At 46.0% G+C, this 19,037-nt stretch overlaps 1 protein-coding gene across 2 annotated transcripts in view; it reads right to left on the bottom strand.

The window, feature by feature from the left end:
• The window catches only part of CCDC149 (coiled-coil domain containing 149), a 113,600-nt gene that overhangs the window by 26,817 nt on the left and 67,746 nt on the right, over positions 1-19,037 (bottom strand). For both annotated transcript variants that reach the window (XM_060246220.1, XM_060246221.1), the window contains exons 5-10: positions 12,519-12,635; positions 9,079-9,251; positions 7,676-7,748; positions 6,649-6,733; positions 5,568-5,712; positions 3,672-3,748 (exon numbers count right to left, since the gene is read on the bottom strand). In XM_060246220.1, the coding sequence (XP_060102203.1) occupies positions 3,672-3,748; positions 5,568-5,712; positions 6,649-6,733; positions 7,676-7,748; positions 9,079-9,251; positions 12,519-12,635 (670 nt within the window). The remainder of the gene's footprint in view (positions 1-3,671; positions 3,749-5,567; positions 5,713-6,648; positions 6,734-7,675; positions 7,749-9,078; positions 9,252-12,518; positions 12,636-19,037) is intronic.

Below are 19,037 nucleotides of genomic sequence, written 5' to 3'. Positions count from 1 at the left end.
CCCGCATAGCGAAGATTCACTCATTACATCCGAAGAAGTGGGCTGCAGTCTGTGAATGCTTGTGCTGGAATAAAAAAAAAATGGCTAGTCATTAAGGGGCCACAGGCCTCCTTGTTCATCTCTGAAGAGGACAGTGTGGCTCAAAGCATCCTTGAAATTTTTAAATCGCTACTCGGTTCAGTAAAAGGAATCAAGTCACTGGGGCGTGTCATTTTTGGATGCAGGAAAACGAGCGGCAGAAGGCATTAATGGGTGTCGGAGATGCTAAATAGCCCAGAGGCAAAACAAAAGCACTGATAAAAAAAAAATAGAACAGATATTCAGGCATACAATAAAGGACAACATAAATACTCTGGCATTCTTACTTGTGAACGGAGCATGCTATACCGCACTACGCACGCTTACTCAGAAGGACGTCCCATAGAACCGCAATCTTAAAATGCGATAAATCCAGGGTAAAATACTTAGGAGCAACAGAAGAGTCCGTGCTTTAGTAAAAGCATTTCTTACAGTACAACCACATGTTGGGTTATTTCTTTCCCACTTTGTCTGGATCATTTAAAACAGGGGTGGCCAACCGTAGCTCTCCAGATGTTTTTTTGCCTACAAATCCCATCAGCCCCAGCCAGCATGGCCAATGGCTGGGGCTGATGGGAGTTGTAGGCAAAAAAACATCTGGAGAGCTACCGTTGGCCACCCCTGTTTTAAAAGAAGGCTGCCTCCCTGGTTGTGATTCAAAGGAAGAGCCCAAACAGCGAAGGGGCGGGGAACTATCTAACCCAGAGGTGTCAAACATGTGGCCCAGGGGTCAAAACAGGCCCTCGGAGAGCTCCTATCAGGCCCCCAAGCAACTGGCTGTCATTTGCTTCCTTCTCCCTCTCTCTCGCTTCCCTCAGTATCACAGCTTGCTTTGCCAGGCTCTCTCAATTGCACAGCAGAGCTACTGAACCAAGCCTCTCTTACTTCTGTTGGCTGAGGCTCCTCCCCCTCCTGGTCCCCTGGGGAAGGAAGGAAAGAGCCAGAGCTTCCCTTGTCCAGTTCCCTGGATCCCATGGGAGAACTACAAAGAAAGCAGTTTTAAGACTAATGTTTTAAGGATATTTTAAGGGTTTTTAAAAAATCTTTGTGTTTGTCTGTGTCCTTTCTAAAGTTTATATCTCTGCTACCTCATCCTAAATCTGTATAGGTACACACATGGCCTGGCCCAACCTGACATGGCTCGGCCCAACACGGACTCATTTATGTCAGATTCGGCCCTCGTAACAAAGGAGTTTGACACCCCTGACCTAACCTTTTCTTGGCCTTCTGTTTCCCCTTGGGAAAAAATCTCACAGGTCCTGTATTCCTGAACCCCACCTAGAGGACAGAAATAACTTGGGCAGAGGCTAGTGGTCCTAGAAGCAGAGCAAGTGGAGAGAGTTAAACAGACCCTCTCCTCCACATCAGTTGCCCCCTTTAAATGACAGCATTCTATTATTTTTTTAAAAAAAAATTCGGAGCGGGGAAGGATCATGGAACCACACATATAACATTTATTTCTACACTCAGAGTAAAGATCTTTCTCTGTTTAAGAACAGAAGAACCCAGTTCTTTCCAATGTTCAAAGTATGCGCAAGGTCTATCGCAAGTAGAAAATAGCTTTTGAGCCGGATGTGATTTTTAGATTTTCTTCATGTAGTAGAACACTGAAGAAAACATTTGTCAAAAAAAAAGAACAGAATTCCATTATTTACACAGATAAAATCAGGGCACCTCTGGGAAAGACATGGAGAAGCCCAGTTTCAGGTGACTTCCCAGCTTTACAATATTTTTTTACCTCATTACATTTGCATCAGAGTGCCTGTTCCACCAACAAAAGCCCTCCTACGTTTTCCTACCCCAAAACCAATCAGAGTAAGGTTCAGATACCTGAAGGTCTACGGAGAGGCCCAAATCAAATGGCCACACTCTATCTGTACTGAAGAACTTCTGCCCTCACTTTGAGCACTTCAGCTCTCTTTTCGCCTTTGCCTTCCCAATAGGGCTGCCAATCCCCAGGTGGACAGAGAAATCCAAAGCACAAGGCTTTCCGCGAAAACCAGCCTCCGGACAACCAACAACCTCACCAAGCAATTCAACAATTATGAAAGTATATATAGCATTCAGTTGCTCATATAGCATTCAGTTGTGCAGTCTTCCACGGGCATCCGCAAGAGCAGTGGCCCTCAACCTTTTTGGCACCAGGGACCAGTTTTGTGGAAGACAATTTTTTCACGGACAGGTGAGGGTGGGGGTGCTGGGGTTTTGGCTGCCCCAGGCTGCCCCCATGCCCACACCCCATCCCTGCCCCCCATGGGGGTTTTTAAATGAGGAGTAGGTGAAGGTCACGGACCGGTACCAGTCCACAGCCGGGGGGTTGGGGACCCCTGCTTGAGAAGGATAGATCCAGAAGGTCTGCTACCACGTCAATTTTCTGAACATGTAGGCCAGCTCTAGTAAATGACTGTTTTCCCACACAGCTTACCTCGGAGTGAAGTCCCTCTTCACCGCGCAGCATCTGCTTGGATTTCCCACCATCTGCTCCGCAGAAGCAGGAAGTGCCGGGCCTTTTGCATCGCAAATGTAAATCGCTAAAACCCAGTTTACGTTAGTGACGCAAAAGCCGCGGCTCTTCCTGCTTCTGTGGAGCAGATGGTGGGAAATTCGAGCAGACGCTGCGCGGTGAAGAGGGACTTCACTCTGAGGTAAGCTGTGTGGGAAAACGGTAAGGGGCTGGCCTGAGAGTTGAAGCTTTCAAAAGCGACTTGTGACTTGAACCCAGGGCTGGCCCTGCCAGTAGGCAAACTAGGTGATTGCCTAGAGTACAGGCCTTCTGGGCGTGCCCAGTTTGGCGACTCTTGTGACTCAGTGACGTTACTGGTGCAGGGGAGGGGGTGCTGGAAGTTAGCCTTGTCTAGGGTGCCAGAAAGATTAGGGCCAGCCCTGGTTAATGTCAAGCATGGTAGAATTCCATTGGTGATTGTTTTAGGGTCCTCCATAAAGCTGGCCTGTGAAATGTCATGGAGGACCAAGATCTGTTAACTCTGTTATTCTTTTCCCCTCCCCCTTCTTACTTTATTGCTTGCAAAGTAGAAGTAGAGAGAAACGAAGCTAACTTGAGAAAGAGTAATTAATACCTTCCCATACATTCCTCTTAGGGAGTGCGACACATCTGGGGGAAGCAAGGACGGAGTCCTGATAACGCCATGAGAATGTAGACAGTTATGATAGTTTGTGTGTGAGAGCGCATCCCTCGCCCCCACCTTTTGGAATCCTTTTGAAGTATGCCTTAAAAGTATTGCATCAATGTATCTTTAGCATCACTCTCAAGAATCTGTTACACTGAAAGTATCGGTCTATCAATAAACATAGTTTTGTATCAAACTTGACTCGCATACTTGACAGTTTAAACCACAAGGCATAAAGCACTTCTACAATGGTTCAGCTTCAGAAATGCGCAATAAGAAGTCACCTATGCATATATCGCATATTACAGTTTATCCGTATTCTCGCCCCATTGTTCCTACAGAGCCTTATAACACAAGTAAAGCATTTTAAACATAAACTTTCACTTTTCCTCTGATGCGAACAACGTTTTCACTATGCTCTGACACATAAAAGTTAAATTACTACTACTGCGAATGTTTACTAACCTGGAAGACTCCACAGACCAGAGACCTCTAAGGTTCTCAACTTTTTTTCCAGTTCTGCTACACGGTTGCCTAGAATTCTGAAATGAAGACGCAGCATTTCAGGAGAGAGAATCAACACACACAAAGGCTAGGACATAGTCCATTTATAGTTCTGACTAATGCCCCACAATGGAAACACTGAATTCCATTAACAAAGGGCATAACTTCGTCTGGATTTAAACTTATTAATGCTTATACCTAAGATGCATCATTTCCATGCCAGATGAAAAATACGTTCATACTTCCACAGATAATGTTGTTAACGATAACAGCCTGGATCCTATAGCTCAGTTCCACTAATTGAAAAGTCTTCCTCCAGAAGAAGAAATCTTGTCCTCTGGAGTTAAACTCCTTACTTGACAGAAGGTAGTAACAGAATCCAACCCTCTATGATCCCATGCAACTTACCTTGAGGTAGGTGTATGAGATACACAATGCAATCATGTGCAAAGTTATTGCGGGGGGGACTATTTTTTGAGGTAGATGCACCAAATTTTCAGCATAGTATATGGTGCATCTCCTCAAAATATCCCCCAAGTTTCAAAAAGACTGGACCAGGGGGGTCCAATTCTATGAGCCCCCAAAGAAGGTGCCCCTATCCTTCACTGTTTCCAAATGGAGGGAAGGCATTTAAAAAGTGTGCAATCCTTTTAAATGTGATGGCCACAACTCCCTTTGGAGTTCAGTTGTCCTTGTCACACTGTTGCTTCTGGCTTCGCCCCCAATGTCTTCTGGCTCCATCCCCAAAGTCCCCAGATATTTCTTGAGTCGGACCTGGCAACCCTACAGAAACTGCAACTTGATATATATTTCATCATCTATACCCTGATTACTTGGAATATCTGAATATGGGACATTTCCTCTCTCACCTGTTAAAGAGGTGTGTACATCACTGCTTTAGAGGAACATAAGAGAAGCCATGTTGGATCAGGCCAATGCCCCATCCAGTCCAACACTCTGTGTCACACAGTGGCCAAAAAAATTATATCTATCTATCTGTCTGTCTGTCTGCCTGCCTGCCTGTCTATCCATATCCATACACACACACACACATAAATATATACACACTGTGGCTAATAGCCACTGATGGACCTCTGCTCCATATTTTTATCTAACCCCCTCTTGAAGCTGGCTATGCTTGTAGCCACCACCATCTCCTGTGGCAGTGAATTCCACATGTTAATCACCCTTTGCATGAAGAAGTACTTCCTTTTATCCTTTTTAAACTGACTGCTCAGCAATTTCATCGAATGCCCACGAGTTCTTGTATTGTGAGAAAGGGAGAAAAGTACTTCTTTCTCTACTTTCTCCATCCCATGCATAATCTTGTAAACCTCTATCATGTCACTTCGCAGTCGACATTTCTCCAAGCTAAAGAGCCCCAAGCGTTTTAACCTTTCTTCACAGGGAAAGTGTTCCAACCCTTTAATCATTCTAGTTGCCCTTTTCTGCACTTTTTCCAATGCTATAATATCCTTTTTGAGGTGCGGTGACCAGAATTGTACACAGTATTCCAAATGAGACCGCACCATCGATTTAGAGTATATAGAGTATGTTGACTGGTAGCTATAATACAACCACACATATAGCAGTAAGCACTGCTAAGAAAAAAATCTGTCTTACTGTTGCTTCCTCCATCACACTAATACAATACAAAGTATTTATTAAGATTTATACAGCTAATTTCAGGCAGTTCTCCTTAAAATACCTTACCTTTCAGAATTAAATAGAGGCAGACACACATGTACATATTAACTGGATTTCCCTTCATTTAACACTCCCACACACTAAAAATAGAATGAACTATAACCAGATGTGACTCCAGTGTTTCAGCAAAATGCTAATGAAAGGACTTACTTGTTGGTTTGCCTCTGATGCTGAATGACCATGTTTTTCTCATGAATTGTCTCCAATAAAGCAGTAGCCAAAGATTTAAGATCCGAAATGGACTGTGGTGTGGCTGGCAGGCTACATCCATGATCTTCTGATAACAACTCTTGAACTAGAAGCATTCAATACAAAAGAAAGCACAGGCATATAAATTTAACTTCATGGATGGAGAAAGCTGGAAACGACCCTTGAGATTTGGGGGGTGGGGGTGGGGTCAAACCACCACTCCTTGCTGATGCCCCAAGACCCACCGTAGTTAGAAACTGTGAATACAAGAAGCTGTCTTACAGAGAGTCAGAACAGTAACACAGCAAGGTGACCGCTGTCTATTTTGAATGGGAGTGGCACTCAAAGATTTCAGGTGGAGGTCCTAATCACCAACTACCCAGGCCCGTAGCCTTGGGGGGGATGGCCTCTCCACCCAACCCCCCCTTCGACCTTTATGACCCCTCTTTTCCCCACCGCTTTGGCGGCCCCCGATCTCCCCGCCACTCTGGAAGCCTCTGCCCCCCTCCACAGCGCCTCCCCCTCCCACCCACCCACCCGGTGAAGTGCCAGCTCCTGGGGCTCTTTCAAGGCACACCCCCGTGATCAGCTGAGGCTGGCGGTTCCTACGCTGGCTTTCCGGCACACTCAGCATGTTCTGAATTCACTTCTTGACTGCAAGGTACCTAGTATAAGCACAAGGTATGATGTGACATCACCACCCTCTGACTTTTCTCCATCCCTGCTAGCCGACAATGTGGAAGGGAGGCAGGGGAATGCATAGTCCGAGGACATCATGAGGAAATACTGTTTATGCCGGACATTTCCAGGAAGAGAAATGGAGAGGCCGATGCTCCTCGTTTCTCTTAATATTGAAATCTGTGCCGATTTGTGGGAAGAAGGCAATCACATGACTTGAGTGTTCTCGCTAGGAATAAGATATCCCCTCTTTTTGTTTAAGCCTCAGAGTAACTGAAAAAGTTTTGGAAACAGGTTTGGAAACAAAGCGTTTAAAAAGAGTTTAAAAAGAAAGAGTTTTAAAAGACGTAGACGTGTACAGTACCTTGCTTCGCAGAGAGGACTCCGGTTAGTGCACTGCTATTCGACTTACTACTAGTCTTGGAATTTTTTCTTCTCTCTAATGCATTCTAAAACAAAGAAGGTTTTTTTTTTAAAAAAAATCACCTTATTTGGGGAGAGTCAAATTTCATTTATTTATTTCATTAGATTTGTATCCTGTCCACCCCTTAAGGGCTCAGATCCAGCCAGCCCAAGCAGGCCTCGCTCACCTGTTGCTTTCGTTGGCCACCCGCCCCCCCCTCACACACAGTCAAAAGGCCAGCAAGCCACCTGCTGCCCAAAAACACATAAGAAGTGAAATAAGGGTGGTGTGGGCTTCTCCAGGGGTTCATGAGGGCTGCTGGGGGTGTGGCAAAGCCCCTGGTGGCTGGCTGGCTGCCCGCTCTCCTAATCCAGGGACTGTTATGCAGCTGCACCTACTATTCAATGGACAAGGTGAGTGGGGAGGAGGCGGGGGGAGTGTCAGAAAGGTTCAGGAGCTGTGCTCCTGTGAGCTCCTGCAGAATCTGAGGCCTGGTTCTGAAACTGTATATATAAATGTAAAATAAATGATACACAATATAGCAATACAAGCATCATTTTGAAAATATTCAGCATTATGTGAACATATGAAGCTGCCTTCTACTGAATCAGACTCTCCTTGGTCCATCAAAGTCAGTGTTGTCTTCTCAGACTGGCAGCGGCTCTCCAGGATCTCAAGCTGAGGTTTTTCACACCTATTTGCCTGGACCCTTTTTTGGAGATGCCGGGGATTGAACCTGGGACCTTCTGCTTCCCAAGCAGATGCTCTACCACTGAGCCACTGTCCCTCCCTCCCAATGTGCGGCTTTCAGGACTGGAAGATGAGATTTTTCCCCTTCCTCTGATAATATGGTTCAATGCTTTGGCCAGATCAAGAAACCAGCACAAATTGTTTAGAATAATTTCCTAACCAATTATTGAGTTCTACCCTTGTACAACTTATGTTGCTTTAAAATTGTGGCATTATGGAGTGCAAAAACAAACCTTACCTTATACTTCACAATGTTTGATTTTAGAAGGTTGACCTCCTCTTGAATTTGCTTTAATCGCTCATGAAGGTATCTGGCAAGTCAGATAACAGGCCCTAATAGATTACTCCAATATGGCTTATTTCTCCTGAAAGCATTCTTAAAAATGTTGCACAAGGATCACAACAGAACAAAGTAGGAGTCAAGTGTCACCTTTAGTGTCACCTTTAAGACCAACAAAGTTTTACTCAGAGTGTAAGTTTTCATGTGCTAGAAGCACACTTCATCAGACAAAGCTGACATTCTGAATAAAACTTCGTTGGTCTTAAAGGTGTGACTTGTCCCCGACTTTGTTCTATTGCTTCAGACCAACACGGCCGCCCGCTTGGATCTATCTACAAGGTTCACAACAGAAAGGAATTCAAAGATAGCAGGGATATATGCAAGGTGAGGGGTCACAGTGGTGAACTCAGGAGCCCCCCCCCACACACACCTTCAGTCCATTGCAAGCCAAACCTTCAACCCTACTAAAATTCAGCCCAGCATTTTACTCTACAATCTGCCGGCCCTTCCTGCAGACAATATAGCAGCCTTGTAGGTCATTTTCTATCCCATTTTTCTGTACCTTAAGTCTCAAACCTTGTGAGGAGATAGGAGGGCCTGAGAGAGTTCAGAGAGAACTGGGACGGGCCCAAGGTCATCCAGCGGGCTTCATGCGGAGGAGGTTCTCCAGATAGGGTTGCCAAGTCCCCCGCAGTAGTACCGTAGAGTTTTCCCTCCCAAATTGCTAGAGCGTCTGGGAAAACCATAGTTTCCCCAGAAGCTCCTAGATTGGCCGACGTGCAACATCGTGATGATGTCACTGTGAGCGATGGCATCGCACCAGTGACTTCGGGAGAGGATCCCCTACCCCCACCAACGGCCCAATGCGGGCCAGCAGGCAAGAAACCTCCGAGGTGGGGGAAACCCCACCCATCACAGGAACTCAGCAGTCCTATCTCTAGATCAGAGTCCACTGCTCTCAAGCACCATCCAGTGCCGCTGGGGTCAAGGAATTGGGCCAGGGGGTGTTAGGAAACGATAACTACCCAACATTCTACAGCAATTAAAACTCCTGAAGATCCACGTAAGTCTCCAGCTTTGAGGCCTGCCTCCATCACAGCCAAGCCAGCTGCTCCCAAGTGTTGGCAACACGCAGTAACCGGTTTCAAGCCCAACCAAGGAAGCATGGGAATTGTAGTTTTTTTGACAGGACCAAAAAGTGGTAATGGAAGAAGCATCTTCTCCTACCAACTTCTCTGGTAGAAAGAAGATTGACTTCTCTGGGGAAAGCTGTGACAAAGGGATAATTTCTGAAGGAACAATTATGAAAAGTTTGCAGTTGGGCCTCATGAGAAGCCGTGACGATTTCTCAGCAGACTCACCTGTTCTCCATGCAGAGGGCATCGACGTCAATGATGCGGTTGATGTGCCCTCCAAGGACATGATTCAGCTCTTGGTTTAATCTGTCGGATTTGTCTTGGTAGAAAGAACGCTCCTCTTTTATGTCCTGAAGCTCATCCAAGGCTCCTTGAAGATCATGCTGCAAAGTCTCAATCTGAAAAGAAAGTAGGGTTGCCAAGTCCAATTCAAGAAATGCCTGGGGACTTTGGGGGTGGAGCCAGGAGACTTTGGGGGTGGAGCCAGGAGCAAGGGTGTGACAAGCAGAATTGAACTCCAAGGGAGTTCTGGCTATCACATTTACAGGGGCCACACACCTTTTAAATGCCTTCCCTCCATTGGAAATAATGAAGGATAGGGGACTCATAGAATTGGATCCCCTGGTCTAGCATTTATGCCATGCCTGGGCTTAACAGTGAGTAGAACTGGATTCCCTCTAGTTCTTCAGTTTCTCTGCAAATCTGCAGCTATTACAATCCTGGGCCATCCCTGTTTTTAAAAAGTGTATCTGTCCAGGGGCCTTTCCATGTTTTGCTGAGGCTGTAGGCCGCATTGTTTGTTGTAACTCTGATGAGAACGTTGTGGGAGGATGCGAGGGGCTGCTTTTGCCTGCCTGCACCAGTTTGGCGTAGTGGTTAAGTACGTGAACTCTTATCTGGGAGAACCGGGTTTGATTCCCCACTCCTCCACTTGCACCTGCTGGAATGGCCTTGGGTCAGCCATAGCTCTGGCAGAGGTTGTCCTTGAAAGGGCAGCTGCTAGGAGAGCCCTCTCAGTCCTACCCACCTCACAGGGTGTCTGTTGTGGGGGGAGAAGATATGGGAGATTGTAAGCCGCTCTGAGTCTCTGATTCAGAGAGAAGGGCGAGGTATAAATCTGCAATTCTTCTTCTTTTGCCTGTGACTCATGAAATAACCACTCCGCTTTGGCAGGGAAGCTGGTGTCTGGGTTTCAAGGACACAATATCTCCTAATGGAGACTGCTGGCAAACAATGGGGGAGATTGGGTGAGAAACTGTTACCTTTGCTTTGTGTGGGCTTTTTGCTATGAATTTTAGTGGGCTGGCAATGACCTGGGAGAGGGTATATAGATCTGGCTCGAGGGGTCATAGATCACAAAGAGCCATCCCTGCAGTATTGCGTCTATCAATAAAATCCTTTTCTGAACACCAGCAAGAGGCCTGATTATTGAGGACAACTCAGGAGCTGACTAGATCCCAGTAGGCAGCCGTGTTGGTCTGAAGCAATAGAACAAAGCAGTAGACAAGTGCACCTTTAAGACCAACAAAGTTTTATTCAGAATGTCAGCTTTCGTATGCTCTTAAGCAGACTTCGTCAGACAAAATGGGAATGGCAAGGAGCAATTCTTAACATAAGTGGGCAGTGAGTTGGTATGTGGAATCGTGGGAATGTTTTTAGCAGATTAAAAGAATCACAAATAGGGATCTGTGTTTGTTAGTGTTTGAACAAAGCAGGGCTGAAACAACACTGGAGGGTGATAAAAAGCAGACTGCTGTTGTAGGTGCAAAGTGCCATACATCTAGGTAACATTCTGGCTTTGTTAGTTGAAATAGAGGGCATGGTTTCTCAAGAGGTTATAACATCCATTATAGTTTGCCATTAGAAAAAAAGGAAGACATTAAAATACAGCTGATCTGATTTCTGTCCCTATATATTTGATGGTTTTGATACTGAAAGCAGAGCCCATTCTGCTCTCTTTCCCTCATAACCTTCTCTTTTTTACTTTCTCTTAATGGGCTTATTTCTTTATTTGAAGGCACTGCTGGTAGCCCGTTCAGCCTGAGAAGTAGTTAACCCCCTTTTAAAATCTGCTCCGTATTTTGTGCCATTTTATGTTCTGGCTGTGTTTCTGAACGCTGGGTTTTAAGAACTTTTGTGATTTATATTTTCATCGTGTTTTATATCATAAGCCACCTTGGGCAAGGTTCCCCAGAGAGGCAGCATAAAACTTTTCCCAATAAAGAAATACGAAGCCCTGCTTTCCATCTTACAAAGCCCTCGCAAGCTGTTAAGGAACACTGGAAGCATTAGGTCAAGGCAGGGGTGGCCATGTGAGTCTGCCTGTAGCAAGAGAAAAGAGCAAGGGTCCAGGAGTGCCTTCAAGACTAACACCATCTGTGGCAGGTGTCAAGAGCGCCTCTTGCCATGATTAGATCCAAGTGGGCAGCTGTGCTGGTCTGGAAAAATAGAACAAAGCAGGAGTCCAGTGGCACCTTTAAGACCAACGGTTTTTTATTCCGAATGTAAGCTTTCGTGTGCTAGAAGCACACTTCATCAGACAACAGGAAGGACTATGGTAAACCAACAATCTAAATAAATCAACTAACAATCGCCAGACCCCAAACTGTGCTCCTTTTAATCTGCTAACAAACATCTCCACGATTTTGCATACTAATTCACGGCCAACTCTCTCTATATTTAGGACTCTTTGCCATTCCATCCTATTGTCTGATGAAGTGAACATATGAACATATGAAGCTGCCTTATACTGAATCAGACTCTTTGTCCATCAGTCAGTATTGTCTTCTCAGACTGGCAGCGGCTCTCCAGGGTCTCAAGCGGAGGTTTTTCACACCTATTTGCCTGGACCCTTTTTTGGAGATGCCAGAGATTGAACCTGGGACCTTCTGCTTCCCAAGCAGATGCTCTACCACTGAGCCACCGTCCCTCCCCGAAGTGTGCTTCTAGCACATGAAAGCTTCTAGCACATGAAAGCTTCTAGCACATAGAAGTGTGCTTCTAGCACATGAAAGCTCACATGCTGAATAAAAAATTGTTGGCCTTAAAGGTGTACCTTGACTCCTACTTTGTTCTCTTGCCATGCTCACAGTTCTATTCCGTGACCTGCCGTTGTCTTTACTTCGAATGCGATGCTAACTCTGTAGTAACCAACTGAAGCATATTTCTGCCTGATCTCAGACAGTCAAGGTCACGGGGCTGTCTTCTGATGGTTATGTGTGCACCTGCAAAAGCAGATATGGGAACCGATCTCTGGTGAGAGGGGAAGCTTGCTTGCTTGGCGCCAGGGGTGGATTCCTAGCAGGAGCTCCTTTGCATATTAGGCCACACACTCCTGATGTAGCCTTGTAAGCTCTCGGAGGATTGGCTTCATCAGGGGTGTGTGGCCTAATAGGCAAAGGAGCTCCTGTTAGAATCCCACCAATTCTTGGTGCCATTGTACTCAGACGTATAACAGTTCAGATAAAGACAACAGGCATAGGGCAAGAGCCTGCCATAATAAGTTTTCGCAAGAACCATCTTGCCTTAAGGAAGTCAGCATTTCAATAAAGCCTGTTCCCTCAATGGTCTGGTGCTGATAGCTGAACTGCCGGGAACCTGTACAGCAGGGAAGGAGCTTTTGTGAGTCGCTGCTTAGGAACAACAACCCCCCTGGGTTCTATTACTTGTTCTCGCGCTTTCTCCAACTGCTGGACGAGGTCTTCCCGCTCATGGGGTGCAAAATGACGCGCTCCGACTTCCTCATCCCCCAGCCGCTGCTTGGCTATCGTCATTCTGAGGAGCTGAAACAAGCAACAGGCATCCCTTTGTTAGCACTGAAACCAGAGCAATGGAGTGAGGATCGCAGGAGAGCCTATCGAATGATAGAGTCCAGTAGCACCTTTAAGACAAACAAATTTTATTGTTTGCGCAAGATGCATCTGGGGAAGAGAGCTGTGTTACTCGAAAGCTTACGCTGCAATAAAATTTGTTCATCTTAAAGGGTCTACTGGAAAACTTTCTCCAGTAGAACACGGCACTTGATCCCGAAAGATTCTACAAACCCTAATGGTCTACTGGACCCTTTGCTGTTTTGCAGCAACAGACTAACCCGGCTCTGGTTCTAGGAGAGCCTATGACAGGGCTCGCCAAATGTGTTTAATGTAAGAGCTGCACAGAATAAATATCAGATGTTTGAGAGCTGCAAGACATGAATGTTAGAGGTTTGAGAACCACAAGGCAGCAGGCAGGCAAAATAAATGGGGGCGGGAAGAAGAAGAAGAAGATGATATTGGATTTATATCCTGCCCTCCACTCCGAAGAGTCTCAGAGCAGCTCACAATCTCCTTTACCTTCCTCCCCCACAACAGACACCCTATGAGGTGGGTGGGGCTGAGAGGGTTCCCCCAGCAACTGCCCTTTCAAGGACAACTTCTGCGAGAGCTATGGCTGAGCCAAGGCCATTCCAGCAGGTGCAAGTGGAGGAGTGGGGAATCAAACCCGGTTCTCCCAGATAAGAGTCCGCACACTTAACCACTACACCAAACTGGAAGAGGGAGGAAGAGGTGGGAAGAAAGCAACTTTAATTGTATTCTTCAAGGCACCAGCTGACTTGGCTTGGAGAAGTGATTTAAAAAGACAAATGCCTTCTCCAAACCAGTCAGCTGGGCAGTAGGGGCTTCAAGAGCCACACGGTATTTGCAAAAGAGCCACAAGCGGCTCCTGAGCTACAGTTTGGCCACCCCTGGTTTATAAGGACCCTTTTCCACGTTACACGGATGCAAACCTGGGCTTGCTATAAAGTTTGCATCTAATGAGAGCTGCGTTCAATCATAGGTCCTTGCGCTAGTATACCCACACAAGTCACATGTTCACAGAGACTTTCTTGCTGCATTTGCACTTTTGAAGTATATACTTTAAAAATTAATCTGGGCAGTGGGTATGGGGAGGGGGGAACTTCAGCAAATGTCAATATTTGTACGTTTTATTTATTTTACAAAGGCAAGTATACCCACTGGACTCTCCTGTTACTTTCACCATGAATGCCATCTGGAGCACCCATGTGTACAAGTATATTGCGGTTTAACTATCCCAGTAGGTTCAGGATAGGCAAAAAGAAATACTACTTTACTCAGAGAGTGATTAAAATGTGGAATTTATAGACTCGTAGAGTTGGAAGGGACCTCCAGGGTCCCACTCCCTGCACAATGCAGGAAACTCACAAATACCTCCCCCTAAATCCACAGGACACATTGAGCACATTGCTGTCAGATGGCCATCTAGCCTCTGTTGAAAAACCTCCAAGGAAGGAGAGCGCACCACCTCCCAAGGAAGCCTGTTCCACTTAGGAATCGCTCCAACGGTCAGGAAATTCTTCCTAATCTTGAGTCGGAAACTCTTCTAATTTCAACCCGTTGGTTCTTGTCCTGCCTTCCGGGGCCACAGAAAACAATTCCGCACCATCCTCTAGATGAGAGCCCTTCAAGTACTTGAAGGTGGTGATCATATCTCCTCTCAGCCACCCCCTCTCCAGGCTAAAATATTTGCTGCCGGAGGATGAAGAAGGCCATAGGAATAAACAGCTTTGAAAGAGGACACTCTGTGAGGCAGGTGGAGCTGAGAGAACTCTCCCAGAACTGCTCTTAAGAGGAACAGCTCCACGAGAACTTGTAATTGTCTCAAGATCACATCAGCAGGCGCATGTGAAGGAGTGGGGAATCAAACCTGGTTCTTCCAGATAAGAGTCCACAAACTTAACCACTACACCAAACTGGCTCAAACCTGCTATCAAAACCCCTTACTGAGGGCTGGGAATAAAAGTACATGAGAAGTTTCCAGAATGAACAGCCTATGGCAGGGTTATCAAACATGTGGTCCGGGAGCCGAATCAGGCACTCGGAGGGCTCCTATCAGGCCCCCGAGCAACTGGCTGTCATCTGCTTCCTTCTCCTTTTCCTCTTGCTTCCTTCTGCATCACAGCTTGCTTTGCAAGGTTCGCTCAATTGCACAGGAGCTACAGAGCAAAGTCTCTTTTTTCCCTCCATTGGCTGAGGCTCCTCCCTTGGGGAGAAAAGGGAAAGGGAGAGCTTTCTTTGCCAGGCTCTCTCAATTGCACAGCAGAGCTACTGAGCCAAGCCACTCTTCCTTCTATGGGCTGAGGCTCTCCCCCTCCCCAGTCCCCTGGGGAAGGAAGGAAAGAGCCAGAGCTTCCTTTGCCCAGTTCCCTGGATCCCATGGGAGAAATACAAAAAAACCACCTTTAAGACCAAGAAGTGCTAATGTTTTAAGCGTGTTTTAAGGTTTTTTTTTTAACAAAACCTTTAATTGTGTTTGTCTGTGTCCTTTATAAAGCTTATATCTCTGCTACCTAATCTTAAATAGGTACACATATGGCCCAGCCTGACATGGCTTGGCCCAACAAGGTTTCATTTATGTTAGATCCGGCCCTCATAATAAATGAGTTTGACACCCCTGGCCTATGGTGTATGCAACTATTTAATTCCACCCCCCCCACACACACACACACACACTCCGACATACACACTTGGAGTAGTTGGGAGAAAAACATCTCAGTGGTCCAATTTGCAGAACAGACGCAGTGTCACGAGAAATCTGCCCCGAAAGCTCCCATGACTAAACATTTTTGCGCTTCAGAATTAATGCAGATCATTATATTCCAACGAATTAGGAGGTCCCTCTTCTCAAATGATCGTGTTCTAAGGCTACCGAAATCCATTTCAGCATGCCAATCACCGCAGTATCTGCAGGCCAATTAAAATAGGGCTGATGTAAATGGCTCACGATCCTCTGCCTCAGCCCCATTAAGCCCACGATGGCGTGGCGGCTTTTCTTCCTCTGTGGGGGAGGGAGGAAGGGACTGACCTCTGGCCCTGAGTGAGGAACTGACCATCCCCCCCGCACACACATACGTTACTTTCATTTTGGCAACCTGGGTTATTTTTGCAAACCGAGACGGCAAGGGGGTAGGTGAAAGATGGGCGGGATTAATTTCACAATTGCTTTTGAATATAGAAAAATTGTAAAAAAAACCCCCAATGTATAAGACATGGGAGGAAAAATGTTAGGAAAGGAAAGGAAAGGTCCCCTGTGCAAGCACCAGTCGTTTCCGACTCTGGGGTGACGCTGCTTTCACAACATTTTCATGGCAGACTTTTTACTGGGTGGTTTGCCATTGCCTTCCCCAGTCATCTACACTTTCCCCCCAGCAAGCTGGGGACTCATTTGACCGACCTCGGAAGGATGGAAGGCTGAGTCAACCTCGAGCCGGCTACCTAAAAACCCAGCTTCCGCTGGGAATCGAACTCAGGTCGTGAGCAGAACTTAAGACTGCAGTACTGCAGCCTTAACACTCTGCGCCACGGGGCTCTGAATTAATCTTACAATTGCTTTTGAATATAGAAAAATTGTAAAAGAAAATGTTTAAATACACTGTTTTTAATTTGAGTGATTGATTTGCAGAAGGGCAGACGGCAACCACTTTTAAAGGAATGAAACAGAACTGGGAGCATACAAAGTAGCCCTGATAGGCTTCCCAACCCCCCCGCCCTGGCGGGGGACTCCAGAATTTATAGCCTCCTCCCCCGGTCTCCAAAAGTCCAGAAGCGGGGGGAGGGGAGGAACTTCATGCCACTCTCCGGAGAGAGCCTGCCTGATTCCCTGCACCCACCGAAGGCTCGGCACTGGAGTCCAGTCCTCACCCAGGCATGCTAAGCAAGAGCCGAAAAAGAAGGGAAGGGAGGGTGTGTGTGTGTGTGTCCTGTCCTGTTAGTAAAGAAGATTTGTAGAGGTGGTTGGTGTGTAAATAAACATTCCTTCCAGGCACAGAGAGAGGGAGATCTAGCAAACATTTTCTCGTCACACAAACCTGCTCTGTGCCTTCACTGCAGAACAGAAAGGCATGAGGTGTTCTTGATGAGATTTTGAATGATGCATGAACTGATAAACTGCCTTGCCCTCAACCTGTCAGCAGCAACTTCTGCAGAACTTTGCAGTAGAATACTTATTGAGAACTTTTGGGGTTGTTTTGCCTTTAAGAAGAAAAGCCTCTCTTCCAGAACAGGAAGTGCAGGCAAGGAGTAGTCTTCTGACGCTGTTTTGCTCTGCGACTAAGGTGCTTTCTAAAGCTTGATTTTAAATGATTTAAGGTATCGGTTTAGAGTGCTTAAGTTTTCGTTTTATGTGCTTCTCAGCCGGGCTGGGCTAAGCACAGTCCCAGCCTTGTGTTCTTGTGGAGACTGTTTATTTTTTCATTGTCTTATCTGATTTATTGCCTCCTCTGCTTTTATTGCCTTTGGCTACCCCATGTTCAGCTTAACTTTGGTATATGCTGGCCCGGGTGTCTGGAACATTCTGAAGAAATTTGTCTTAATTTTTAAAACCTTGTTAAAACTTTGAACCCAGTGGCACCTTTAAGACCAACAAAGTTTAATTCAAGGTATATTTTTTCATATGCAAGCATATTTATTCAACTGATTTGCAGATTACAGAAGTCATTTTCACTTGAGAAAATGGGTGTTAAAACTAACCTATTTTTATTTGCTAGCATTGTTTTGCTGAGTTAATTATCCTGCTCTCCTCCCCCCCCCTTAAGATATAGCAGGTTTTTTATCACAACAAACACACCAAACAAACCAATCCTATAACGACTGGGGGGAGGGATTTTCCAGGTAAAGATCAGATAGTTTGACAGGAATTGTATTTTTTGTGAAAAGGAAGCAATATAGTTTATTGCATTATGAATATGTTGGTTCTAGATGACTTTTAAACATATTTTTGAGCAATGTTTCCTCTAAGCTGAGTTAGTGTGAGCTAGTTCAGTTTTTAGTCTCCAGCTCACACATTTTGGTCTTAGCTCAGGAAAAATGGCCCCACATGAAACTAATTTATGCAGGACCTCATGACTTCAATGCCAATAGCTCACAAAGTAGATTTTTTGCTCACATGACCCCACAGCTTAGAGGGAACATTGCTTCTGAGTCTCAGGTGTTCTAAGTGACATTATTTAGCAAGCTTTCATCCAAATTTGTCAATTAGAATCTTATCATTTGAATTGAGTCTAGCACTAAAGTCTCTCTCTCCCCCCCCCCCCTTTAGAATCAGGTGTGCTGGAGTATCTAATAAAAGTTCTTCAATAAAAAATTCAGATTAATTACAGCACCTTGCTATATCTGATCATTTTTGCTGGGGAGGGATATATACATTTAGTATTAGAAGAGACCCCATTTTGAAGTGTAGGAGGATAGCCATTGCCCATGGGTTTGAATTTTTTAGATGGACACATTCAATTTAAGTGATGTAGAAATTAGGATTCCTAAACCCCCATGAAGGGTTTTAGAGGTGGGGTTTGATGCAGTGTGCTGGAAGTGATATAGAGGAGTGAAGTTCAGGAAGTGACATCACTTGACCTTTGACTTGGAAGTGATGTCACTTCCTTGCTCCTGGCTCCACCCCCAAAGTCTCCTGGCTCCACCCCCAAAGTCCCCAGATATTTCTTAAATTGGACTTGGCAACCCTAAGCCCTGATGTATTGTTGTCCACTGTTAATTAGCTGAACCACCCTGTTAAGACATGGGAGGAAACAAATAGGACTGCCAAGCCCCTGGTCCGGGTGGGGTTCCCCCCTGCTTGGGAGGAAACAAATAGGACTGCCAAGCCCCCGGTCCGTGTGGGGTTCCCCCCTGCTTGGGAGGTTCCCAGCCCGCTAGCCCACACTGGAACCTCCCCCGATGTCACCAGCACGATGACGTCACCCGGAAGTGATGTCATTGTGCTGGTGACGTTGCACGGCGGGCACTCTAGGCATTTCCGGGGAAACTCCATGGTTTTCCCGGATGCACTAGCCATTTGGGAGGGAAAAACTCTATGGTACAATAGGTACCGTAGAGTTTTCCCCTCCCAAATGGCTACAGCATCCGGAAACACCTAGAGCGGCTGCCGCGTGACATCACTGGCATGATGGCATCACTTCCAGGTGATGTCATCGCACCGTGCACGCGAAGAAAGTTCCCCACCGGAGGCTGCAAGGGACTTGGCAACCCTAGACACAAAAGTATTGGGGGGTGGAGGAAAAATCACAACCCTTACTTGTAAGCAGATAGGAGGAAGCTCACAAGCAGGCGCAGGTCTTTTTTGTAGCAGGAACTCCTTTGCATATCAGGCCATGCCCCCCCCCGATGTAGCCAATC

This window comes from Heteronotia binoei, chromosome 9 (assembly GCF_032191835.1).
Source record: "Heteronotia binoei isolate CCM8104 ecotype False Entrance Well chromosome 9, APGP_CSIRO_Hbin_v1, whole genome shotgun sequence".
Taxonomy (NCBI): Eukaryota; Metazoa; Chordata; class Lepidosauria; order Squamata; family Gekkonidae; genus Heteronotia; species Heteronotia binoei.
Note: the sequence above shows the minus strand (reverse complement) of the source record. Positions and strands in the feature narration are given on the sequence as shown.